This window comes from Oncorhynchus tshawytscha, linkage group LG05 (genome assembly GCF_018296145.1).
Source record: "Oncorhynchus tshawytscha isolate Ot180627B linkage group LG05, Otsh_v2.0, whole genome shotgun sequence".
Taxonomy (NCBI): Eukaryota; Metazoa; Chordata; class Actinopteri; order Salmoniformes; family Salmonidae; genus Oncorhynchus; species Oncorhynchus tshawytscha.
In genome coordinates, this window is record NC_056433.1 from 56,391,794 (window position 1) to 56,417,652 (window position 25,859).

The window sequence follows — 25,859 nt, forward strand, 5'->3', positions numbered from 1 at the left end:
TAGCCTAGTAAAGTCATGTGCAACGTCTGGTCTCACATGACCTACTTGAGCTTTGACGTCAAATCCATGTTGAAAACTCTCTGGTAGAGGCAGAAGGTAAGGCAGGCTCTCTTCAACAAGAAAACGAAATAAAGGCTTGCATCATATTTCCACCTATTTGTGCAGGATCTACTGGAGGAACAAACAAAACGGGTAACAACATATTTAGTACTGTATGCATTGCATGCTTAACATGATGAACTGATAGTTTAAGTTTCAGGTTGTATTGTCACGTGCACAAGTACTGTGAAATGCCTTTTTGGCAAACTCTTCCCCAACAAAGCAGTGATCAATATCCGTAGTACTATAGAGTAAAGTAGAACAAAAACACACGACCAATAGAAATAAGAAATACACGAGATCGTCAGTAAGCTATATAACGTTACAGGGGTCAGTGCCATTGTTCACTGTTTGCTTGGCAAGTTAATGTCAGTCTTAGGGGAGAGTCACTATAGGCTCAATGTTGTTTGAAGAATCAGACCTATTATTGTAAAGCTATGAAATATTATCCATTCCATGGTTGTTTTCATATTGTAGTGCAGAATTCTATTCTACCCACTGGGCACAGACATCAGTTCAATGTCTAATCTGGTTGAGTTGTCAGCAATTTCATCAGATTTTGTTGGGGTTGAAATTTTGTGGAAACGACATTGATTCAACCAGTTTTGGTATTATTTTGTAGTGAAGGATTCAATTCAACTCAGGAAATTAACAGACCTCCCCTCCCTCCCACCCCAACCAACCATGCACAGTCAGCATATTTTCTCTCACACAGCCATGACTCCCATTGTTGGCAGGAAGGCCACCGGCCTTGTAGCTGCCACTTTTACACCGCTCACTCCTGAAGGGTAGGTGATCTAACTTGTTTTATGGGTCATGTTATGTATGCATTTATGATTAGAGCTGTTGTTGACTTTACATTCTTCAACTTACTGTACTCTTTATCCAATCTCTCTCCCTCTCTCTCCACAGTGAAATCAACCTTTCAGAGATCAGACCCTACGTTGACTACCTGTTAGAGCAACAAGGTGTTAAGAGTATATTTGGTAAGAGCTTCCTCTTTACCTGGCTCCTTGAGGGGTATCCCCTCCGTTCAAACTTGTTCCCCCTCAGTTTTATGCCCCTACAGTAAATAAAACGTCAAATGATTGAGTGACAGGTTGACACAGAAAATATCAGCTGCACTGTGTCCGCACAATGGACAGAGCGGGCCGCAGTGTGTGTAGGGGGGTGATTAGGTATGACTCGTTTGGATTTCTGTAAAAAGCGTGAAACACTTCTCATCTCTGTGGTAGGCGAAGTGAATAATGTGATACGCCTCCGCCTGTAATTTTTCATTTATAAGGGCAGAGTCAAGTTAAAAGTTACCTGGTGAGGAGGACAGTGTGTTGGAGGCTGAACTGTCTCCTTCCTACTCCTCTGCTGTTCCTATGGGAAGTGCCCGATGGGGGGAGGGGGGGTGAATGTTCCTGGGTGTGGCACGGAATTTGTCACTGTTTTGAGGTCTGGAGACAACCCCAGTGTCTCTTGTGCATCGTTTGGGAGAGAATGCTCCCTTACCTGCTTCAACAATGGCTCATGCCGGGAAGTTTGTGCCACTGCATAGCCAAAAGCTTAGTCTACATTGTTTAGGGCCTTGGCAAAGTGTTCATCTGCCTCAGGGCAACTGCTATGATGTTCCTTTATTTGCTCCGACAATCCACATTCACCAAATGGACATACATATTGACCAACAGGGTATCACGTAGCAGTGGTTGTCTGGAATGTACCATTCTGCCAAGCTGTCACATGTCCATGAGTTTAAGCGGGGTGGTTAGAAATAGTGAACTGTGGGCCTCCCGAGTGGCACAGTGGTCTAAGGCACTGAATCGCAGTGCTTGATGCGTCACTACAACCCTGGGTTCGATCAGTTGAAGGGAAAATGACCACTGCTACATCCTGACAATATTTGAGGTTACTGCTTACGTGTGAGCAGTGTCTCAAGCATAAACGTGTCTCAAGCATAATTTTTAAATGTCCAGACAAGAATAAGGGGAGGGTTGTGTGGCGAAGACATGCTATAGGCACATCTCTCTCTCAATTTTTTTGTTTCTTTGTGCCAATTATTTGTCAATATTTTTAAATTCCCCATGAAATAAATAAATATATACACATACACACAGGCAAGAAAAAGTATGTGAACCCTTTGGAATTACCTGGATTTCTGCATAAATTGGTCATCACATTTGATCTGATCTTCATCTAAGTCACAACAATAGACATAGACATAATAACACACACATTATTGTATTTTTCTTGTCTATATTGAATACATAATTTAAACATTCACAGTGTAGGTTGGAAAAAGTATGTGAACCCCTAGGCTAATGACTTCTCCAAAAGCTAATTGTCAGGAGTCAGCTAACCTGGAGTCCAATCAATGAGATGAGATTGGAGATGTTGCTTAGAGCTGCCTTGCCCTATAAAAAACACTAACACAATTTGAGTTTGCTATTCACAAGAAGCATTGCCTGATGTGAACCATGCCTCAAACAAAATAGATCACAGAAGACCTAAGATGAAGAATTGTTGACTTGCATAAAGCTGGAAAGGGTTACAAAAGTATCTCTAGCCTTGATGTTCATTAGTCCATGGTAAGACAAATTGTCTATAAAAGGAGAAAGTTCAGCACTGTTGCTACTCTCCCTAGGAGTGGCTGTCCTGCAAAGATGACTGTAAGAGCAAAGCGCAGAATGCTCAATGAGGTTAAGAAGAATACTAGAGTGTCAGCTAATGACTTACAGAAATATCTGGAACATGCTAACATCTCTGACGAGTTTGTGATACGTAAAACACTAAACAAGAATGGTGTTCATGGGAGGACACCACAGAAGAAGCCACTGCAGTCCAAAATAACTGCTGCACGTCTGATGTTTGCTGAACTGCACCTGGATGTTCCACAGCGCTACTGGCAAAATATTCTGTGGACAGATGAAACTACAGTTGAGTTGTTTGGAAGGAACACACAACGCTGTGGAGAAAAAGGCACAGCACACCAACATCAAAACCTCATCCCAGCTGTAAAGTATGGTGGAGGGATTATCATGTTTTGGGGCTGCCTCAGGGCCTGGACTGATTGCTATCATCAGAGGAAAAATTAATTCCCAAGTTTATCAAGACATTTTACAGGAGACTGTTAGGCTATCTGTCTGCCAATTGAAGCTCAACAGAAGTTGGGTGATGCAACAGGACAACGACTCAAAACACAGAAGTAAATCAACAACAGAAGAAAGTACGCCTAATGGTGTCCTGATCTCAAGCCGATTTCAGTTGCTCTGGCATGACCTCGAGCGCACACCAGACATCCCAAGAATATTACTGAACTGAAACAGTTTTGTAAAGAGGAATGGTCCAAAATTCCTCCTGACATTTGTGCAGGTCTGATCCGCAACTACAGAAAATGTTTGGTTGAGGTTATTGCTGCCAAAGAAGGGTCAACCCGTTTGGTTTCTCAAATGACTGTCTCGCCTGGTTCACCAACTACTACTCAGACGGAGTTCAGTGTGTCAAATCGGAAGGCCTGTTGTCTGGACCTCTGGCAGTCTCTATGGGGGTGTCACAGGGTTCAATTCTCGGGCCGACTCTTTTCTCTGTATACATCAATGATGTCACTCTTGCTTCTGGTGATTCTCTAATCCACCTCTGCACAGGCGACACCATTCTGTATACTTCTGGCCCTTCTTTGGACACTGTTAACTAACCTCCAGACGAGCTTCAATGCCATACAACTCTCCTTCTGTGGCCTCCAACTGCTCTTAAACGCTAGTAAAAACTAAATGCATGCTCTTCAACCGATCGCTGCCCGCCTGCCTAGCATAACTACTCTGGACGGTTCTGACTTAGAATATGTGGACAAATACCTAGGTGTCTGGTTAGACTGTACACCCTCCTTCCAGACTCACATTAAGCATCTCCAATCCAAAATTAAATCTAAAATCGGCTTCCGATTTCGCAACAAAGCATCCTTCACTCATGCTGCCAAACATACCCTCGTAAAACTGACTATCCTACCAATCCTTGACTTCGGCAATGTCATTTACAAAATAGCCTCCAGCAGTCTATCACAGTGTGATCCATTTCATCACCAAAGCCTCATATTCTACCCACCACTGCGACCTATATGCTCTCTTTGGCTGGCCCTCGCTTCATATTTGTCGCCAGACCCACTGGCTTCATGTCATCTATAAGTCTTTGCTAGGTAAAGCTCCCCCTTATCTCAGCTCACTGGTCATCATAGCAGCACCCACCTGTAGCATGCGCTCCAGCAGGTATATTTCACTGGTCACCCCCAAAGCCAATTTCTCCTTTGGCTTCCTTTCCTTCCAGTTCTCAACTGTCAATTACTGGAATGAATTGCAAAAATCAATGAAGCTGGAGCCTCATCTCCCTCACTAACTTTAAGCATCAGCTATCAGAGCAGCTTACCAATCATTGCACCTGTAGAAAGCCCATCTGTAAATAGCCCATCCAACTATCTCATCCCCATATTATTTATTACATTTTTATATATATATTATTTTTTTACATTTTTTGCGCCCCAGTATCTTTACTTGCACATTCATCTTCTGCACATCTATCACTCCAGTGTTTATTTGCTAAATTGTAAATATTTCGCCACTATGGCCTATTTATTGCCTTAACTCCCTAATCTTACTTCATTTGCACACACTGTATATAGACTTTCCTATTGTGTTATTGACTACGTTTGTTTATTCCATGTGTAACTCTGTTTGTGTCGCACTGCTTTGCTTTATCTTGGTCAGGTCACAGTTGTAAATGAGAAATTGTTCTCTACTGGCTTACCTGGTTAAAAAAAAAAAAATCCTAGGGTTCATATACTTTATCCACCCTGCACTGTGAATGTTTACACGGTGTGTTCAATAAAGATATGAATGTATAATTGTTTTATTAGTTTAAGCAGACTGTGTTTGCCTATTGTTGTGACCTGGATGAAGATAAGATCAAATTCTATGTCCAATTTATGCAGAAATCCAGGTATTTCCAAAGGGTTCACATACTTCTTGCCACTGTATATACTGTACTTATCTGCAAAGTTAATCCCAACCTACTCCCCCATTTGGAATGTATGGTTACGGAAATTCTACAAAAAGACACGTTGTTTGGAGACCTCACAAACTGTGCAAAACATTTAACAGTTTACTGTCAATTTCTTCATTGTCTTTGTTTGGAGAGCATGTGTCCGATTTCTCCATGTTTAATGTTGTGTGAACGCGCACACTTTAGTTTGCATAGATATACCTGGCCTGTGTGCCAAGAATAGGTGTTCTAGTTGGTTCACTTTTGGGTAACCCAAGGGGAGGCAGTATCTGAGCCTGCTGGACCCCACCTGTTGGGTAACCCAAGGGGGGGGCTGTATCTGAGCCTGCTGGACCCCACCTGTTTGGTAACCCAAGTGGGGGCTGTATCTGAGCCTGCTGGACCCCACCTGTTTGGTAACCCAAGGGGGGCTGTATCTGAGCCTGCTGGACCCCACCTGTTTGGTAACCCAAGGGGGGCTGTATCTGAGCTTGCTGGACCCCACCTGTTGGATAACCCAGGGGAGGCTGTTTCTGAGCCTGCTGGACCCCACCTGTTGGGTAACCCAAGGGGGGCTGTATCTGAGCCTGCTGGACCCCACCTGTTGGGTAACCCAAGGGGGGCTGTATCTGAGCCTGCTGGACCCCACCTGTTGGGTAACCCAAGGGGAGGCTGTTTCTGAGCCTGGTGGACCCCACCTGTGCTTTATTAGTTAAGTCAGAATGTGCCTCATGAGAGGGTTTTTCTTTTGAATGCTGACATTTTGAATTCAGAATTTTGTGTATGTGTGTATACAGTGGGGCAAAAAAGTATTTAGTCAGCCACCAATTGTGCAAGTTCTCCCACTTGAAAAGATGAGAGGCCTGTAATTTTCATCATAGGTACACTTCAACTATGACAGACAAAATGAGAGAAAAAAATCCAGAAAATCACATTGTAGGATATTTAATGAATTTAATGCACAGCTGTTAGTTATGCCTCTGTTCTTTTCCCCAACTGCTCCACCAGTAAATGGCACGACAGGAGAAGGCATGTCTCTCACTGTGGAGGAGAGGAAGCTGCTTGCAGTGGAGTGGTGTCATCAGGGCAAGAACAAGTAAGTCTGTGAAAAAGTAATACAGAATGTGGTTATCAATTGTGTGTAATATGGTTTATACACTGAGTAGACAAAACATTAAGGACAACTATTTCCATGACAGACTGACCAGGTGAATCAAGGTGAAAGCTATGATCTCTTATTGATGTCACTTGTTAAATCCACTTCTATGAAGGGAAGGAGACAGGTTAATGAAGGATTTCTAAGTCTTGAGACAATTGAGACATGAATTGTGTATGTGTGCCATTCAGAGGGTGAATGGGTAAGACAAAAGTGCCTTTTGAACGGGGTATGGTAGTAGGTGCCTAGTGCACCGGTTTGTCAAGACCTGCACCATGGGCCAGCATCCCTGTGGAATGCTTTCGATACATTGTAGAGTCCATGCCCCAATGAATAGAGGCTGTTCTTAGGGCAAAAGGAGGTGGGGGTGGTGCAACTCAATATTAAAAAGGTGTTCCTAATGTTTGCTATGCTCAATGTATGTGGCAATACTGTTTCTCTGTGTGAATGAGTCACTGATAAAGCCTTGCTGGCTTCTTGGCACACTTTGATGTGTCTTCACAGGCTGGAGCAGGTGATAGTGCACGTGGGCTGCATGAGTCTGAAGGACTCCCAGGAGCTGGTGAGTCATCCGTGCCACAACCTGCTGGGAGTCCTGCCTACCCATAACTAGTCTAAATTCGGCACAAGGCCTTGGAACAGCTCACAGTGTAAGGTGTCATACTATCTCCGTGTCCCCCATGCAGGCACGACATGCTGCTGAAATAGGAGCCGATGGGATATCAGTGATCTCCCCCTCTTTCTTCAAACCCGCCACCGCAGGTGGGTTGAGCCTATTTTTCGGGTTGTGACGTATACTTGTGGTTCTGTTTGCTCATTACGGTATGCCTAAGCCATTCCACTCGGATCAACGTTGCAGTGAAATTCACTGTAGGGATTTCCTTTCCTTACACTGTTTCCTTCCACTGAACTCAGAAGCTCTGAGGATGTTTCTCCAGGAAGTGGCTGCAGCCGCCCCAGCCATGCCCTTCTACTATTATCACATTCCAGCTGTGACCGGGGTCAACTGTGAGTACTCTGCTTTCAGTTGATATGATACAGTCGGTCACTTCTTGATGCACCTCTGCATGTGATACTCTAATATTCAGGGTTTGAATTAAAAGGATGTTGATTCTCAGCCACTCTTTTCTCCTGTCAGTGCGATCAAGGGATGTGTTGGAGGGGATAGCGAATCAGATCCCCTCGTTCCAGGGGCTGAAGTTCAGTGGCAGCGACCTGATGGACTTTGGCCAGTGTGTCAACTATAGTCCATCTCACTGGTCACTCCTATATGGTATAGATGAGGTCAGCACTTCATCTTTCTCCTCCCTCTGTGCTTGTCTCTCTCTGTCAGTATGAAGATAACTTATCCTTAGAGCAGTGTTTCCCAACTCCAGTCCTCAAGTACCCCAAACAGTACACATTTTTATTGTAGCCCCAGACAAGCACACCTGATTCAACTTGTCAAATAATCATCAAGCCCTCGATCATTTAAATCAGGTGTTTTGATTTGGGGCACCAACAAAAATGTGTCCTGTTTGGATACTCGAGGACTGCCTTAGAGGCAAGTCGTGTTCAGTATGTTATGTTTATCTAATTAAATAATGTTTTACTCTTTAACAGCAACTGCTAGGAGCTTTGGCAATGGGTGCCAATGGGGCTGTAGGCAGGTTGGTCTCTATTTGATATCATACTTTAACCCTGAGAACTAGGCTCTCTCTGTGAAGGCAGTCCATTAGACAGACACAGTGCATTCTGAGGGTATTCAGACACCTTGACTTTTTCCACATTTTGTTATGTTACAGCCTTATTCTAAAATTGATTAAATGTTTTTTGTTCTCCTCAATCTACACACAATACCACATGACAAAGCAAAAACAGGTTTTTAGAAAAAGAAAATGAAATATCACATTTACATAATTATTCAGACGCTTTTACTCAATACTTTGTTGAAGCACCTTTGGCAGCAATTACAGCCTTGAGTCTTCTTGGCTACGATGCTACAAGCTTAGCACACCTGTATTTGGGGAGTTTCTCCCATTCTTCTCTGCAGATCCTCAAGCTCAGTCAGGTTGGATGGAGAACTTCACTGCACAGCTATTTTCAGGTCTCTCCAGAGATGTTCGATCGTGTTCAAGTCCGGGCTCTGGCTGGGCCCCTCGAGGACATTCAGAGACTTGTCCCAAAGCCACTCCTGCGTTGTCTTGGCTGTGTGCTAGGGTCATTGTCCTGTTGGAAGGTGAACCTTCGCCCCAGTCTGTGGTCCTGTTCTGGAGCAGGTTTTCATCAAGGATCTCTCTGTACTTTGCTCCGTTCATCTTTGCCTCAATCCTGACTCGTCTCCCAGTCCCTGCCACTGAAAAACATCCCCACAGCATGATGCTGCCACCACCATGCTTCACTGTAGGGATGGTGCCAGGTTTCCTAGGAATAGTCTTGGTGGTTCCAAACTTCTTCCATTTTAAGAATGATGGAGGCCACTGTGTTCTTGTTGACCTTCAATGGTGCAGTAATGTTTTTTGATACCCTTCCCCAGATCTGTGCCTCGACACAATCCTGTCTCGGAGCTCTACAGATAATTCCTTCGACCTCATGGCTTGATTTTTGCTCTGACATGCACTGTCAACTGTGGGACCTTTTTATATAGACAGGTGTGTGCCTTTCCAAATCATGTCCAATCCATTGAATTTACCATAGGTGGACTCAAGTTGGAGAAACATCTCAAGGATGATCATTGGAAACAAGATGCACCCGAGATAAATTTCAAGTCTCATAGCAAAGGGTCTGAATACTTATGTAAGGTATTTTTGATTTGTTTTCTGTTTTACATTTTTGTTTTGTATTTTACTCCCTTTTTCTCCTCAATTTCAATCTTGTCTTGTCACTGCAACTTCCCAACGGGCTCGGGATGCGAAAGTCGATTTCATGCGTCCTCCAAAACATGACCCGCCAAACCGCACTTCTTAACACCCGCCCGCTTAACCCTGAAGCCAGCCGCACCAATGTGTCGGAGGAAACACCGTTCAACTGACAACCTGGTCAGCCTGCGGGTGCCCGGCCCCCCACAAGGAGTCGCTAGAGAGCGATAAGCCCTAACCCGGACGACGCTGGGCCAATTGTGCCGCCCTATGGGACTCCTGATCACAGCCGGTAGGAATAAAGCCCGGAATCGAACCCGGGTCTGTATTGACACGATGCAGTGCCTTAGAACGCTGCACTACTCGGGATCCCCTTTTTATTTTTATGAATTAGCAAACATTTCATTATGGGGTATTGTGTGTAGATTGATTAAATAAAACATTTTCCTCAATGTTAGAATAAGGCTGTAACATAACAATGTAGAAAAAGTCAAGGGGTCTGAATACTTTCCGAATGCACTGTATGTCTTAGGAATGTCGCTCTCTCCCCAGCACATACAACTACCTGGGCAGCAGTGTGAACAGACTCATGTCAGCCTTTGATAAAGGGGACCTCCCCAAGGCCAGGACTATACAGGTACACCTTCTTTTCAGCCTCAGACAAAACAACAACTCAGGACATCATTGTAGTTTTCCTAAATCTGTGATAATCTGATTGATTCATGTCTTTGATCTCCCTTTGCAGTTCCAGGTGCAAGATATCCTCTGTTATGCAATAAATCTGGGTGAGTGAGTGCAACATTTTCACTCACAAGTAATTTCCATGTGTGTCATCTGTGAGATTAACCTAGAGTGAGTCTGTGCCTTTTGTGATATGATACTTTGTGTGTGTGTGTGTGTGCAGGGTTTGATTTGGCTGTGAATAAGCAGCTGATGAGTGAGGTGTCAGGATTGGCTCTGGGCCCTCCCCGCCTGCCCTTGCTGCCCTGCCCCCATCCCAAGGCACTCTCCATAGCACAGAGACTCCAGCAGATCCTCGGGGAGCAATGACAGCAGCACGGAGGCTTGGCTTTATAGGCCAGCCTGGGAGCATCACAGAGTCGGTTTAAACAGTCATGCATTTCTCTGTTTATCTAGACTCTCCCAAGATGTCAACTCTGAAATCTCCTATTCTGTTCTCCTGCTTCTAACTGATTTTAATAAGGAGGAACAGAAAACACTAACACTGTACCCAATAAGTTTGATTTAACTGACTATCGCCTGCACATGTATTCAAATGTAAAGAAACATTCCACTGCCAGAAGCCCAAAATGCCCCCAAAAAACACAGACAAGCAAGAGGTGCAATCAAGCATCATGTAGTAGGCCATTAAGAGCATCAAGAGCATAGCCTACTAGGGAACTGTTAAAAATACCTTTAGCACCTTGTGTCTTAAAATGGTTTCTGATATGTAATCTATATTGTTTTTATAGTGAGACCTGCAGGGTTGTTTTCTTCATACTTTATTTGTTTTTACTCTCTTTGTCGTTTACAGGAGCAACAATGCATTTTTGTGTGGTCGATACCTTTTCGTATTAGACTGTAACCTAACCCTGAAGTAAATCAGTACATCTATAAGTTGAATTGCCACTGACCTCAAAAGTGTGAACTGCATTCTTTCCAGTATTGTAGTCTTGATATTATCTTTAAAGTGAATTACAGTATAACTGAACTTGTATGTGAGTGAAAGGGAAATCTAAACAAAACTTTAATAATTTTTGTAAACACTCTTGGACATTGCATATGAAATAAAAGATCAACCGTTTCGGAATGTTATGCCATATAGATTTTCACCTGTTATTCTCCCAAGTGTCATGTTCATTTGTTTGTCTCTATCTTTCTGTGTTATGATTCTGGGCTCTGCAGAGTATGACTTCAGTTTCAGATCTCTTTCAGTACTTGTAAACCAAAAAGCAGAATGATCTCAGAGGTTGTGTGCCTGCCTGCCTCTGTCAGACAGAGAAGTGCTTTGTCCATGTCAGTCCCTCTTGGCTGTGGTGTCTGCGGTCTCTCTGTGTTCTTAGTCGCTCCCGTCCTCCCTCCCCCTCTACTTCCCTGACCCTCAACTTCCCTGACCCTTTCCTTATCCGCTATTGACTATACTACACATTCCACCCATGATCATACACACTTTTCACTCTTCTGACGTGAGAGGAGAGACCAAGCCAGCCTTTCTACTCAATAACAGTATCGCCAACTCTTGGACAGAATGAAACTTTGGACATGTTCTCTTTGAGGCTATTGAAGCATAGCTGTTGTGAAATCTATTGGAATTTGATTAAATGTGTACAGGAGAGAGAGACCGGGACAGGCAGAGCCGGAGGGAATGAGCAAGGGAGAGGGGTGTGTGGTTTTGGCTGGGATAAGAAAAGAGATGGTTGGTCAGGAATCTGGCTGAAGGACAGTGGGAGGAGGAACACATGATGTTCAGAAGTCTCTCAGAGGAACTGAAGCTCTCTTCGAGCCTATGCTTTGGTACGGTACGTTGGGTTATTGATAACAGAGCAATGGTTTGGGTTTATCTTGGGTTTTATCTCTGGGTGTTCTTGTTGGGGTGTAGCCCCTCACAGCTGCATGGGCAGGTTATTCTAGGTAAGGGGGAAGTGTGTGGAGGGGCAGTGGAGGGCCAGTGTGACACCAACCTCACATGTGTGTCTGTGAAGCCCGCTAACAAGGAGCAAACACCCAGTGCTGGACTCTGCAGCCGTGAGTCTACCTGTTACTATTCCCAATATTGTGTTCCATATTTGGACTTTTATTTGTTTTATTCATGAGTGTATTTGAAAAGCAGTTAGATAAATAGTTATTTGCGTCCTCTAGTGAACTCCACTTTGGCTATGATAATGGAATTGCAGTATTGTAACTAACTACAGAGGTGCGTGCAGTGCATCATATTGTCTATATCGCCCACAGCTCCCCTTGCCCCAGGCTGTGTGCCATGCTCTGGAGTGCTGTGTCCCCATGCCAGGAGAGTCTGCCCTGGGGGACATGTCACTGAGCCGTGTGGCTGCTGCCCACAGTGTGCCCGTCAGATGGGCCAGGTGTGTGGAGGCCCCCACTGGGAGAAAGGCTACTGTGACAGAGACCTCACCTGCACCCTGTTCACCGGACGCAGCCCTGCCAGACCCCCACACACCGGCGTGTGCAAAGGTAAGAGGATTGGTTCTAACAGATGGGGCTTAAGAGGGCACATTGAGGTACGGCCCCTGTACAAATTTAAGCATTGCGTAACAGCCACAGTGATGAAAGTGGTGCATGGTTGTGTATTATGTAACAGCTTATGTTTGTTAATGGGTGACTGTGTATGTCTGCCTATAACCTACTTAAACTACATATTCATAATTATTACATATCTATGTATAAATCTGTTTTATCTATACATTGTCAGGACAGAATGGTGGTGTCGGGGGAGGGGTGTGTCTCTTAACACCTGGTCTCTAATATGAAGGAAGTCTCGAGTTTCTGCTCGCCAGAGTTCGAATACCTCATGATAAGCTGTAGACCGTACTATTTACCAAGAGTTTATCTATATTTTGCTATCTATTTACCACCACAAACCGATGTCGGCACTAAGACCGCACTCAACGAGCTGTATAAGTACATAGGCAAACAAGAAAACGCTCATCCAGTGGCAGCGCAGGGAAACTGAAATCTGTTTTACCTCATTTCTACCAGCATGTCACCTGTGTAAGTAGAGGCGAAAACACTCTAGATCACCTTTCTTCCACACACAGAGACGCATACAAAGCTCTCCCTCACCCTCCATTTAGCAAATCTGACCATAACTCTATCCTCCTGATTCCTGCTTACAAGCATAAACTCAAACAGGAAGTTCCAGTTACACACATGCTTAATATAGAAGTGGTCTTATGAAGCAGATGCTAAACTACAGGACTGTTTCGATAGCACAGACTGGAATATGTTTTGGGATTAATCCAATGGCATTCAGGAGTTTACTACATCAGTCACCGCCTTCATTAATAAGTGCATTGATAACATCGTCCCCACAGTGACCATACATAGATATCCCAACCAGAAGCCATGGATTACAGGCAACATCCGCACTGAGTTAAAGGCTAGATCTTCCACTTTCAAGGAGTGGGAGAAACGCTTATAAGAAATCCTGCTACGCCCTCCCATGAACCATCAAACAGGCAAAGTGTCAATACAGAATCCTATTACATCGACTCTGATGATCGTTGGATGTGGCAGGGCTTGCAAACTATCACGGATTACAAAGGGAAACCCAGCCGCAAGCTGTCCAGACAAACTATATACCTTCCATGCTCGCGTCGTAGCTAGCAACACTGAACCATGCATGAGAGCACCAGCTGTTCCAGACGACTGTGTGATCACGCTCTCCGTAGCCGATGTGAGTAAGACCTTTAAACAGGTTAGCATTTACAAGGCCGTAGGACCAGATGGATTACCAGGATGTGTACTCAGAGCATGTGCTGGTAAGTGTCTTCACTAACATTTTCAACCTCTCCCTGACCCAGTCTGTAACACCTACATATTTAAGCAGACCACCATAGGTTACCTTGGCATTCTTGGGCACAGGTACTATCTAAATGACTATCGCCCCGTAGCACTCTCATTTGTAGCCATGAAATGCTTTGAAAGGCAGGTCATCACCACCACCATCCCAGACACCCTGGACCCACTTCAATTCACATACCGCCCCAACAGATCCACAGATGACGCAATCTCTATTGCACTCCCTACTGCCCTTTCCAACCTGGACAAAAGGAACACCTACATGAGAATGCTGTTCATTGACTACAGCTCAGCATTTAACACCATAGTGCCCTCAACTCATCACTAAGCTAAGGACTCTGGGATTAAACACCTCGTCTGCAACTGGATCCTGGACTTCCTGACGGGCTGCCCCCAGGTGGTGAGGGTAGGCAACCACATCTGCCACATTGACAATCAACACGGGGGCCCCTCAGAGGGACGTGCTTAGTCCCCTCCAGTACTACCTGATCAACAACGACTGCGTGGCCGTGCACAACACCATCATTAAATTTACCGACGACACGGCGGTGGTAGGCCTGATCATCGACGACGATGAGACAACATGGCAGTGTGGTGCCCAGACAATAACCTCTCCCTCAATATCAGCAAGACAAAGAAGCTGATTGTGGACTACAGGAAATGGAGGGCTGAGTATGCCCCCCATCCACATAGACGGGGCTGTAGTGGAGCAGGTCGTGAGCTTCAAGTTCCTCGGTGTCCACATCCCTCAGGAATTATCATGGTCCACACACACCAACACAGTTGTGAAGAGGGCACGACAACACCTCTTCCCACTCAGGAGGCTGAAAAGATTTGGCATGGGCCCTCAGATCCTCAAAGTTATACAGCTGCACAAGTGAGAGCATCTTGACTGGCTGCATCACCCCTTGGTATGACAACTGCTTGGCACCTGACCGCAAGGAGCTACATCATTTCAATGATGAGTGAGAAAGTTAGACGCACAAATATCAAACCCCCACAAAAAAATGCTAACCTCCCATGTTATTGGAATGTTGAGCAGTTAGCATGTCTTGGGGGTATGGTATTTGTGTCTAACCTTCTCACACATCATTATTCATGACTCATTCAGGTAGCATCCACATTAATGTATAAGTGGTTAGAAACATTATATTCTTATTTAGAATAAAAGTGACTCAAATTACACTACATTATTTACCATTCAATTATTTTGGGCACAAAATTATCTTGGTTGTGGTTGGGTATTAAAATTACACAACCAAAACCAACAGCAAATACATCCGACAAGTTTGTAGAGTCACAAGCTTGATGTAGTCATTGCCTGCTATGAATATGGGACCCAAATACTTAACTTTCTACTACTTTACTACTAAGTGAAATTGTCCCAATACTTTTGGTCCCCTAAAACAGGGGAGACTATGCACAAAAAGTGCTATAATTTGTAAATCGTTCACCCGATATGGATGAAAATACCCTCAAAGATGACATTAAAGCTGATTTTAACCTCAGTCATTGTATCATTTCAAATCCAAAGTGCTGTAGTACAGAGCCAAAATAACAAAAAAACATTGCCAGTGTCCCAATTCTTTTGGAGCTTACTGTATCGACCTCAATTACCTCATACCCCTGCACATTGACTCTGTATTGTTACCGTGTATATAGCCAAGTTATCGTTACTCATTTTGTATTTATTTATCAATTTATCTTTTTTTGTGTCTCTACATTGTTGGGAAGGGCCCGTATATGTAAGCGTTTAACTATTTGTTTACGAAGCATGTCACAAATAAAATTGTATTTTATTTGACATATATTATAACAGATCTTCAAATAAAATGTTACCTTTCTCGTTACCTTATCCCAGTAATCTCACCCTTTCTGTGACTCTCCCCTGCTGTGTTCCAGTGTTACATGGGCATCAGGCAGACCCCCTGGCAGACCCCCTATGCCCCTGGATGTGGGGCTGCAACGTCAGGGCAGGGGCCTGTGACTGCTACTCTCTACAGACTTGCCACGCTGCCTTCTCCTATCACAGTTTGGACCAATGTCTTAAAACAATGAGAGGTGAGATACATAGACCTAGGCATCCATGTATACGGACACACACACACACATACTGATAAGGTTGGAAAGTACTGTAGCCTTTCAAAGTTTTGTAGAATAAGCTCCAGCTGTATGTGCTTTTGATGTTTTAGGCATATAATTGAAACTTGGCTATCGATTTTCCAGGGGATGAGCTCTGGAGTGAGATGGAGGAACAAGGGGAGCATACATGTGTGGAATGGGGCTGTGAGTTGCAGGGAAGCCAGTGTGTGTGTATGGAGAGGAGCTGCTACTCACCCACACCATTATTCTCTGAAGACACCTGTGAAAACATGCTGCGTGAGTTTCACCACAAAAATAATAACCAACTGCTGCAACACAATAGAGTAAATCGATATTTTGCAAACAATATGGTATTCAAAAACTAAACGTGAACATCTATACATTAATCTCCGTTCCTCTTTCTCTCCACATGTCTATCTCAGAGAGAGCTCGCTGCAGCAATGTAAACTGCCCTGAGGTCCAAGTCCCTTCCTGCCCTGCTGATTCCTTCCTCACTGAGCCTTACATTCCTCATGGCCAATGCTGCCCCCTGGTGCCAGCTATCTGCACATGCAACTTCGATAAATGCCCGTTGGCACCCCCGACCTGTCCTCCTGGCCAGCAAGTCCACGGTGTGGAGAGCAGGGATGGTCTTCCAGGGGCTTGTTGCCACCAGTACCAGTGTGTGTAGGGTTAGGCACTGCTTAGGCAGCAAAGTTTGATGAGATGACAGACAAAGAGAAAGAAGAGAGAAGAGGTAGACAGGCCAAAGGAAAGTGCCAGGACCTCAAACAGAGCTGGACTCGACAGACAGGACTCCACTGGTTAATAGCTGATGGATTGCATGGGCAATTTTATATGCATTATGACTCACACATTGCCTACAGTTTTTATTTCTGAAATCATGGCATTAATCGCTTTTTTGAGCAACGTTGCCTAAATGTAACTAAAACCATTTAACTAAATTCTAATACATTCTAATACATCATTGATAATGGGTTGGGAGGAATAGGCTACTGTGCCCGTGGTAGGATACTGGATGTCATGTGCATATTTTCATAATAAAGGAAACAATAGACCCCTCTTTTCAAATGACATGAGTCGTGATTTATAATTTATGCGTCGTGGTCATTTTATTTAATCCCAGAGGCTATTCGATTATAATAAGTGAGGGAGTAACGCGGAACCTTTGAGGCATTCCTGTCTGGGATGGACGGTCAGATTTGAGCGACACCCAAAGCACTAGCGTTTCCGGCCAGCTCAGCGCGTCCGGAGTGTTGTGTTGTCAATCTAGCTACTGACTGTCATTAGCTTTCACTTAGCGACACTGTGGCGATCACTAGTGGTGGACAATAACAAATTCAGTTCCAAAATGGTGCTGCTGACAATGATCGCTCGGTTGGCGGATGGACTGCCGCTTGCCGCCTCAATGCAGGAGGACGAACAGGTTAATATTTCTGGTTTTCCTAATGCCATGTATGTTAGCTTGAATTGATAGTGCTAGCTATCTATCGTCCCACCTACTATTGGCAAATCGTTTTTCGCTAGTGTGCTACGTGTGCAATATGGACCTTGTCATCTATGCAGGCCTACTTTCTTCATAATAAAATCATATTATATGAGCTTGATTGTGTCTGACATTTAAATCCAGATGGACGTATTCCAGCTGTGTCAGAGTAACAGGCAGCTAATAATTGAATGGCCTAGCTACAGATGTGTTTAAACCACGATTGTTGGTATCCATTAGTGGGAGTTAGAGGATAGGTACTGTTTGGTGTAGCTTGGCAATGCTTTCTTCGTCCTCGATACGTAGTAACAGGAGTCTCGTAAACTGGCCATGTCCAGTTGCACGGGGTCCGTTCGAATTCAGAAAATGCTCCTTTATTAAATTAAGTACTTTTTTTGCTACATTTAGTAATCCAACACTGCCATCTTTTCTATCTCAAGTCTTCTCTAATTGACCGAGACAGGTGGGTGTTTACCCCGAAGTGCCGCATGTCTTGATCAATGAGCGAAGACTTTAAATATACAAGATGGTGGTGTACACGTTGTTGGATTACTTAGACCCCCCAAATTACTTATTTTAATAAAGGAGGATTTTCTAAACTCAAACGTACCCCGTGCAACTGGACATGGCCATTTTGAGACTCCTGTTTCCACAACTCGAGGACGAAGACGGTGTCTCCAAGCTAAGGTTGGTCGAAAATGCTCTGCTACACCAAACAGTACCGATCATGTAATGTATACCAAAAATCTTCGGTTAAATCACATTATCTGGTGTAACAATCTCTAGCCGCTAATGGCCAGGCTTAGTCAGATCATGTGATACAGTATTCCAACATTCAAAATGTATCTCCTTTGGTTAATAAAGGTCCATTGAGTAAATTCTGCTCAAGTTAATTTGCGATTTGTGACGGTCTACTGTACTCCCACAAATTGTTTATCAAAAGCATCATTCATCCTTGTTATTTCCTTGTAGTTGTAGCAAATAAGGCGGCAATGTATTACCGAGTTGCTGTAGGCTACATGTGAGTCTTGCCACCTGCTGGAAGAACTCTAACATGTTTCCCTTGCTTTCCTAACTGCTCTCCCAAAGGGAAGTGAGAAGGTTGGTCTTTTCTCTGCACTGTAACCGATGCTTGGAAATCATACACATTGTTCCTGTGATGTGTCACTGTGTTTACCATACCCAGACCACCCGCTTTTTTGTTAATGACGTTTATATTGATCCCAATCATTGGTTCAGTGTCCTTTTAAATCTTCTTGGATGCTTAACCTCTTGCTCTGTCCTGTGTTTAGTTGGGTCGGGACCTGCAACAGTACCAGAGCCAGGCTAAACAGCTGTTCCGGAAACTGAATGACCAGAGTCCCACACGTTGCACATTAGAGGCAGGATCCATGTCCTTTCAGTGAGTTCAAACCACACTCTCTTGGCAAAACACTAGTCATAACACACCTTTCTCAAATGTTTTTTAAAGAGTAATGACTTGCACTAATAAGCAGGCATCCACTGACCGTTATGCATCCCAGACACTGACTCATGTTTCCCTTATGTTTCTCCCTCCAGCTACGTCATAGAAAAGGGAGTAGTTTACCTAGTGCTGTCTGAAGCAAGCTTTCCCAAAAAACTTGCCTTTGCTTACCTGGAAGACCTGCAGGCAGAGTTCCATGAACAGCACGGGAAGAAGGTCCCCACTGTGTCCCGGCCGTACTCCTTCATTGAGTTTGGTGAGATTCAATGAAATATAACATCGTTAGAATCCCTACTAACATCCCAATGTTGATTTAATAGGAAACCCTAGCATTAAATTATGAATAAATATGCCATAAAGTCCTGTAATGTTCCCATGTCTCTTTTTTATGGAGTTTTTCCCTCTCTGTCTACAGACACCTACATTCAGAAGACCAAGAAGTCCTACATAGACAGCCGAGCCCGTAGGAACCTGGGCAGCATCAACACAGAGCTGCAGGACGTCCAGAGGATCATGGTGGCCAACATTGAGGAAGTATTGCAACGAGGGGAGGCCTTGTCTGGTAATGTCTACTTCTTGTTCTTCCTTCTCATATATTTACAGTGATAATGGTTCATGTAGGTCAATGTATAACTGAAACACCTCTATTATACAAACCTTATCTCCGATGTCTAACTAGGGCCGGGCTTATTTCATTAGCATAAATGCATATCATTGCAACAGAATGATAATAGGTAGAATGTAAATGTTAGAATTCACTAGATTCACTAATAAAGGGAGTATCACTTCTGTTACATACTGTTCGTCAAGCTCTGACAAAGAATAGTGCTTCAGAGGAAGAGGAAGCAGATGCCATTCTCACTTGTGTTAAATGAGGATTTGTTCTGGTTTCTGTTCCCTATGATCACCTGGATCCACTCCTATCACATCCAGCTCTGGACTCCAAGGCCAGTAATCTGTCCAGCCTGTCAAAGAAGTACAGAAGTGATGCCAAGTACCTGAACACTCGTTCCACCTATGCTAAGCTGGCCGCAGGCGGGGTCTTCTTCATTATGCTTATCGTCTACGTCCGCTTCTGGTGGCTCTGAGAGAGGAGAGGAGATAGGGGAGGGGTTGGAGAAGAAGAGCTGGAAGAAGTTGAGCTCTGGTCTCACATTCTATCCAATATGGGATCCCTCCTTTTAACACAAGACTGTTGAAGACTTGTTTTTCCCAACTGTCTGTCCATATATCTATAAAGTAATTACATGTTATGTTTTATTAGCAATTAGGTAGTCATCCTGTAGTGGTTATACCTTGGAGTTGAAAGAGTGTGAGTATTGCATGTGAGAATGTTTGTTTGTTTTGTGTGTGTGTGTTACCAAATCCTGTATGATGACATATCTTCTCTTATCAATTTAGTTGTGTATAGCAGTAAGAAAGAAAAATCTACATAGTTCTATTTACTCAGAGGACATCATAAGGGCTTTGCCGTTAATAACACTACTATTATTATGTTGGCATTGTGGTTTGGTGGAGATTTCTTAATGGTTAACCTGCTGTTCTGGGGTGATCAATCACATTACATGTGATATTGACTGCAGAAATAATATTCCTCATTCACCTTCATCTTCACGCTGAGAGATTGGAACAGTTTAACACCAGACCAGACACATTCATCAGTTGATGTCTAAAGGGGGCATCTTTTATTTTGTAAAAAGTTTACACAAGTGAAGACACCATGTTAAAAAAAAAATCAGGATGAGAATTGTAGCTAGTTTATGTTATGTAGCTGGCTTATGCTAATCAGCGGCTGGATAGGATAATGAATTTCAACTTCACTGTTTCGTCTGCTATAAATAAAATGATTTTCACTAAAGTATTGAATTTCTACTACAGAATGCAAACTTGGTAACAAGTCAAGTCATCGTTCTATTGAAACACTTGTATTCCTGCCCTGTGCTTGGTCATGAACTTTGGACACAGCCAGTGGTAGTCCATGCATACCATCAGGTCAAAGTCAGACCTCTAAATACATAAGAGGAAGGTGTGTTATCAGCTGTGTTTCGTTCAAGTTGTGTTTGTTTAAAAGAACCAGCAGCTACTGGTAGGCCTGGTTCATGCATCAGCTCATGCTATACCTATCCCAGCCAGCAGTTGGTGCCCTTTGCTTATGATAATGTTGCAAGTGAAAATGGCATTCCTTTGCAACTTGTACTGTTGCTGCGAAGACTAATGCACAAAATCTTAGGGTGGTATTGGAAGGAGAATATAGACTGCTGCTTCCGGGGTAGAAAAAACAATTATCTACATACGTTTAGAAAGTGCTGAAGCCTGTTTCTGCTCACATAGTTTGAACAGGAAGTGGGCATAGCAGAAATGAGAAGCAGCAGAGGGTAGCGTCAGTAGTAGCATGCAAAGCTAACCACAGGGCACAGGCTAACCTTTTCACCTCTCACCATACTCTCATCTTCAAGGGAAGTGTGTGTGTGTGACTGACCTAGCAGAGACAGTCTTTACAGGAAGGACACATCAGATACCGATGACACTTAATAAATTCAAAATGATAACGCAGCCTATCACTATAGTCACTGTTATTCTAGTCTATGTTACATCGCTGGAATCAGCCCATATGCTCAATGCTGTAAAACAATTTGCATTTATTTCATGAAATTTACTTTGAAAGGGTGGAGTTCATACAGTTGATGCCTCTTGTCAAATAACTCTCTTGCTAGTCAAATCACTCTGTCTTGTTGGAGGTGTGTTTGAATGGGTTCCTCAGGCCTTTGGCCATGGCTGAGAAGACCCTGATGATGAGTCTTTTTTGGGCTCCTCCTCCAGCTGAAAGATGGATGAAGAAATGTCTTGAACTGAAGGCTCAGCACCATGAGGATCAATATGAGGGGCTAAAGACAGGAGAGGGTGGGGGGTAGAGAGTGAAGGAATGAGAGCCATGTATTTATCATTGTTCCGTAGCAACTGCTATTTACATGTTCCTAACACACACCTAGACAAAACTACAAATCTAGTTACAGTTGAGCTCTCATATTGTTAACGTGGCAATTTCCATCAGCAGAGGAAATATTGTCCTGGACTGACTGGCAGTTCTTGTGTCCTCTCTTGGAAAGCTAGCGGTTGAAACAGAAATAAATTACAAAGGGAATATGTAAATAAATGTAACTCCTCCTAATCCCAAAGCCAACAGTATAGTGTTGAATAGCAGATGTCGCTCTTGTATTTCTGTCATCATCCCCACATCAATAACACAACCTAAATTAGAAAAATCAATAATCCATCTGATGTACCTTGAAGATCCTGAGTTTGGTCATTGGAAAACAAAGGAAAATCCTTTCTGCTGAGCCTCGATTCTCTGCTCTTTATTTACACCCCTGAACACCTTGTGGATACGCAGGATTCATGGAGCAGCTGGACGCAGAGTAGAACTCAGACAGGACTCGTCTGATGAGCTGCTGAGATGTCATGTCCGCTGACTATTGGGAGGGTCCATTTAGAACTGGGAGTAACACGAAGTACCTGGGATGCTGTGGTTCAACACACTATGGGATGGTCCTACCAGATCCAACCCCCATGATGAGGGGGGAATCAGAGATGGCAGCAAACAGTGCTTCACCGACTCCTCTGCAAAGGTGTATAGGTCATCAGAGGAGGCAGTAAGGTATGAGAGAGGAGAGCTGCCCTGCCTTACGTTATTCTTCATGCCATGCTTGATCACTCTCCATTGGCTGGAGAAAAAAAATAATATATATATTTTAGTTGGTGTTCACTGGTGTTAATGAAGTTACCGTGTCACCAGATAGCCATTAGCTACAACAAGTGTCTATTCCGTTAATAGTGATTACCGAGTACATGAGCCATTTGTTCTAGGCTTATGGTTAGAGTGAAGGGTACGGTTGAGGTTGTGTGTAGTGATTGCTGTTATTGTATTTGAAGTTAGTGAAAGATATGGGACGTACTCATCAGTTAGACTTCAACTTCCCAGGTAGTTGAGGAGGATTGGAGCACAGCCTTTCGCTATGTTGAGAGAAGGCATTGGAGTCCTCTGAGCCTCTTTCTCCAGCGGCTCAGTGGTATACCTCTGGTCCGTTTTAACCACACCTGGGTCCCTGAGAGGACTCTGGGGAACCACAAAGAGTTGAATATGGAGTTGAATCTTAAGTTATATGGCTCCCTCTCCTTGTCTTATTTCCTTCAACTGTACTGATTTGATAGCACTGGACAGGTGAAAGCATATCCAACATCACCATAACGCACTGAACACAGATCGTTAAAACTCGTTGTACAAAAGGCCTAGTCTCTGTGGGTTTTCGCTCCTCCCTTGTACTTGATTGATGAATTACGGTCACTGATTAGTAAGGAAATCACCTAACCTGGTTGTCTACGTCTTTATTGAAAGGATAAACCAAAAACCAGCAGACACTAGACCCTCCGTGAAATGAGTTTGCAACCCTGGTCTAGACGATCCTATCTGCCAATCAGGGCTGAGTACATAAATATATTTCAATTTGTATAAACACGCCCCACATGATCAGACAGCATTTCAATGGCAAAAGGCGGCCCAGGGAAATAAATAATAAAAAAAGATGTGTGTGTTTATTTAATTAAAACAACAACACACAAAATGGTTTATTAGACATACAGTGATAATTTAAAACGTTCAATGAATTATAATAATAAAAAAATATATATAGTTGAAGTCGGAAGTTTACATATACTTTAGCCAAATACATTTGAACTCAGTTTTTCACAATTCCTGACATTTAATCGTAGTAAAAATTCTCCGGCTTTGGTCAGTTAGGATCACCACTTTATTTTAAGAATGTGAAATGTCAGAATAATAGTAGAGAGAAAGATTTATTTCAGCTTTTATTTCTTTCATCACATCCCAGTGGGTCAGAAGTTTACATACACTCAATTAGTATTTGGTAGCATTGCCTTTAATTGTTTAACTTGGGTCAAACTTTTTGCGTAGCCTTCTACAAGCTTCCCACAATAAATTGGGTGAATTTTGGCTCATTCCTCATTGGCTTAAGGTTTGTAGGCCTCCTTGCTTGCATACGCCTTTTCAGTTCTGCCTACAAATTTTCTATAGGATTGAGGTCAGGGCTTTGTGATGGCCACTCCAATACCTTGACTTTGTTGTCCTTAAGCCATTTTGCCACAACTTTGGAAGTATGCTTGGGGTCATTGGTCATTTGGAAGACCCATTTGTGACCAAGCTTTAACCTCTTGACTGATGTCTTGAGATGTTGCTTCAATATATCCACATAATTTTCCTCCCTCATGATGCCATCAATTTTATGAAGTGCACCAGTCCCTTTTGCAGCAAAGCACCCCCACAACATTATGCTGCCACCTCTGTGCTTCACGGTTGGGATGATGTTCTTCGGCTTGCAAGCCTCCCCCTTTTCCTCCGAACATAACAATGGTCATTATGGCCAAACGGTTCTATATTTGTTTCATCAGACCAGAGGACATTTCTCCAAAAAGTATTATCTTTGTCCCCATGTGCAGTTGCAAACCGTAGTCTGACTTTTTTTTACGGCAGTTTTGGAGCAGTGGCTTCTTCCTTGCTGAGTGTCCTTTCAGGTTATGTCGATATAGGACTTGTTTTACTGTGGATATAGATCCTTTTGTACCTGTTTCCTCCAGCATCTTCACAAGGTCCTTTGCTGTTGTTCTAGGATTGATTTGCACTTTTCGCACAATAGTACGTTCATCTCTAGGAGACAGAACGCGTCTCCTTCATGAGCGGTATGACGGCTGTGTGGTTCCCATGGTGTTTATACTTGCGTACGTGGTCCTTCAGGCGTTTGGAAATTGCTCCCAAGGATGAACCAGACTTGTGGACGTCTACAATTTGTTTTGAGGTCTTGGCTGATTTCTTTTTATTTTCCCATGATATTAAGCAAAGAGGCACTGAGTTTGAAGGTAGGCCTTGAAATACATCCACAGGTACACCTCCAATTGACTCAAATTATGTAAATTAGCCTATCAGAAGCTTCTAAAGCCATGACATAATATTCTGGAATTTTCCAAGCTGTTTAAAGGCACAGTCAACTTAGTGTATGTCAACTTCTGACCCACTGAAATTGTGATACAGTGAATTATAAGTGAAATAATCTGTCTATAAACAATTGTTGGAAAAATGACTTGTGTCATGCACAAAGTAGATGTCCTAACCGACTTGCCAAAACTCTAGTTTATTAACAAGAAATTTGTGGAGTGGTTGAAAAACGAGTTTTAGTGACTCCAATCTAAGTGTATGCAAACTTCCAAACTTCAACTGCATTAAGAAACTATTCAGACCCCTTTATTTATTCCACATTTTGTTACGTTACAGCCTTATTCTAAAATGGATTCAATATTTTTTTTCCTTATCAATCTACACACAATACCCCATAATGACAAAGTAAAAATTATTTTTTAGAAATATGACATTTACATATGTGTTCAGACCCTTTACTCAGTATTTTGTTAAAGCACCTTTGGCAGCGATTACAGCCTCGAGACGCTACAAGCCTGTTTTTGGGGAGTTTCTCCCATTCTTCTCTGCAGATCCTCTCAAATTCTGTCCGGGCTCTGGCTGGGCCACTCAAGGACATTCAGAGACTTTTCTCGAAGCCACTACTGCGTTGTCTTGGCTGTGTGCTTAGGGCTGTTGTCCTGCTGGAAGGTGAACCATCACCCCAGTCTGAGGTCCTGAGCACTCTGGAGCAGGTTTTCATCAAGAATCGGTCTTTACTTTGCTCTGTTCATCTTTCCCTCGATCCTGACTCGTCTCCCAGTCACTACTGCTGAAAGGCATCCCCACAGCATGATGTCACCACAATGCTTCATCGTATGGATGATGCCAGGTTTACTGCAGACGTGACGCTTGGCATTTAGGCCAAAGAGTTCAATCTTGGTTTCATCAGACCAGAGAATCTTGGTTCTCATGGTCTGAGCGTCCTTTAAGTGCCTTTTGGCAAACTCCAAGCGGGCTTTCATGTGCCTTATACTGAGGAGTGGCTTCCGTCTGGCCACTCTACCATAAATCCCTGATTGGTGGAGTGCTACAGAGATGGTTGTCCTTCGGGAAGGTTCTCCCATCTCCACAGAGGAACTCTGGAGCTCTGTCAGAGTGACCGTCGTGTTCTAGGTCACCTCCCTGACCAAGGCCCT

At 43.5% G+C, this 25,859-nt stretch overlaps 3 protein-coding genes across 7 annotated transcripts; all 3 read left to right on the forward strand.

Moving 5' to 3' along the window:
* The first annotated feature begins 45 nt into the window (after window positions 1-45).
* On the forward strand, window positions 46-10,912 carry LOC112250923 (N-acetylneuraminate pyruvate lyase (dihydrodipicolinate synthase)). Of its 4 annotated transcripts, none has more exons than XM_024421482.2 (12): window positions 46-192; window positions 792-887; window positions 1,012-1,085; window positions 6,124-6,211; window positions 6,776-6,833; window positions 6,958-7,033; window positions 7,187-7,279; window positions 7,410-7,555; window positions 7,874-7,920; window positions 9,661-9,745; window positions 9,854-9,893; window positions 10,013-10,912. In XM_024421482.2, exons 2-12 carry the CDS (start codon window positions 817-819, stop codon window positions 10,156-10,158), a joined length of 924 nt encoding a protein of 307 aa, XP_024277250.1. In that variant the 5' UTR covers window positions 46-192; window positions 792-816; the 3' UTR covers window positions 10,159-10,912. The 4 variants fall into 4 exon arrangements, with proteins under 4 accessions (XP_024277250.1, XP_024277251.1, XP_024277249.1 ...); XM_024421483.2 differs by having other exon boundaries at window positions 815-887; XM_024421481.2 differs by lacking the exon at window positions 46-192 and having other exon boundaries at window positions 772-887; window positions 7,190-7,279.
* A 365-nt stretch (window positions 10,913-11,277) lies between these two features.
* On the forward strand, window positions 11,278-16,818 carry LOC112250922 (cysteine-rich motor neuron 1 protein). Its single transcript, XM_024421477.2, has 5 exons — window positions 11,278-11,853; window positions 12,061-12,297; window positions 15,547-15,705; window positions 15,871-16,023; window positions 16,170-16,818. Exons 1-5 carry the CDS (start codon window positions 11,568-11,570, stop codon window positions 16,415-16,417), a joined length of 1,083 nt encoding a protein of 360 aa, XP_024277245.1. The 5' UTR covers window positions 11,278-11,567; the 3' UTR covers window positions 16,418-16,818.
* A 137-nt stretch (window positions 16,819-16,955) lies between these two features.
* On the forward strand, window positions 16,956-20,556 carry sec22bb (SEC22 homolog B, vesicle trafficking protein b). 2 transcript variants are annotated; one of them, XM_024421484.2, is made up of 6 exons: window positions 16,956-17,173; window positions 18,323-18,334; window positions 18,526-18,635; window positions 18,794-18,954; window positions 19,114-19,260; window positions 19,632-20,556. In XM_024421484.2, the coding sequence occupies exons 1-6, from the start codon at window positions 17,099-17,101 to the stop codon at window positions 19,784-19,786; spliced, it is 660 nt and encodes a 219-aa protein (XP_024277252.1). In that variant the 5' UTR covers window positions 16,956-17,098; the 3' UTR covers window positions 19,787-20,556. The 2 variants fall into 2 exon arrangements, with proteins under 2 accessions (XP_024277252.1, XP_024277255.1); XM_024421487.2 differs by lacking the exon at window positions 18,323-18,334.
* Window positions 20,557-25,859: the final 5,303 nt, after the last annotated feature.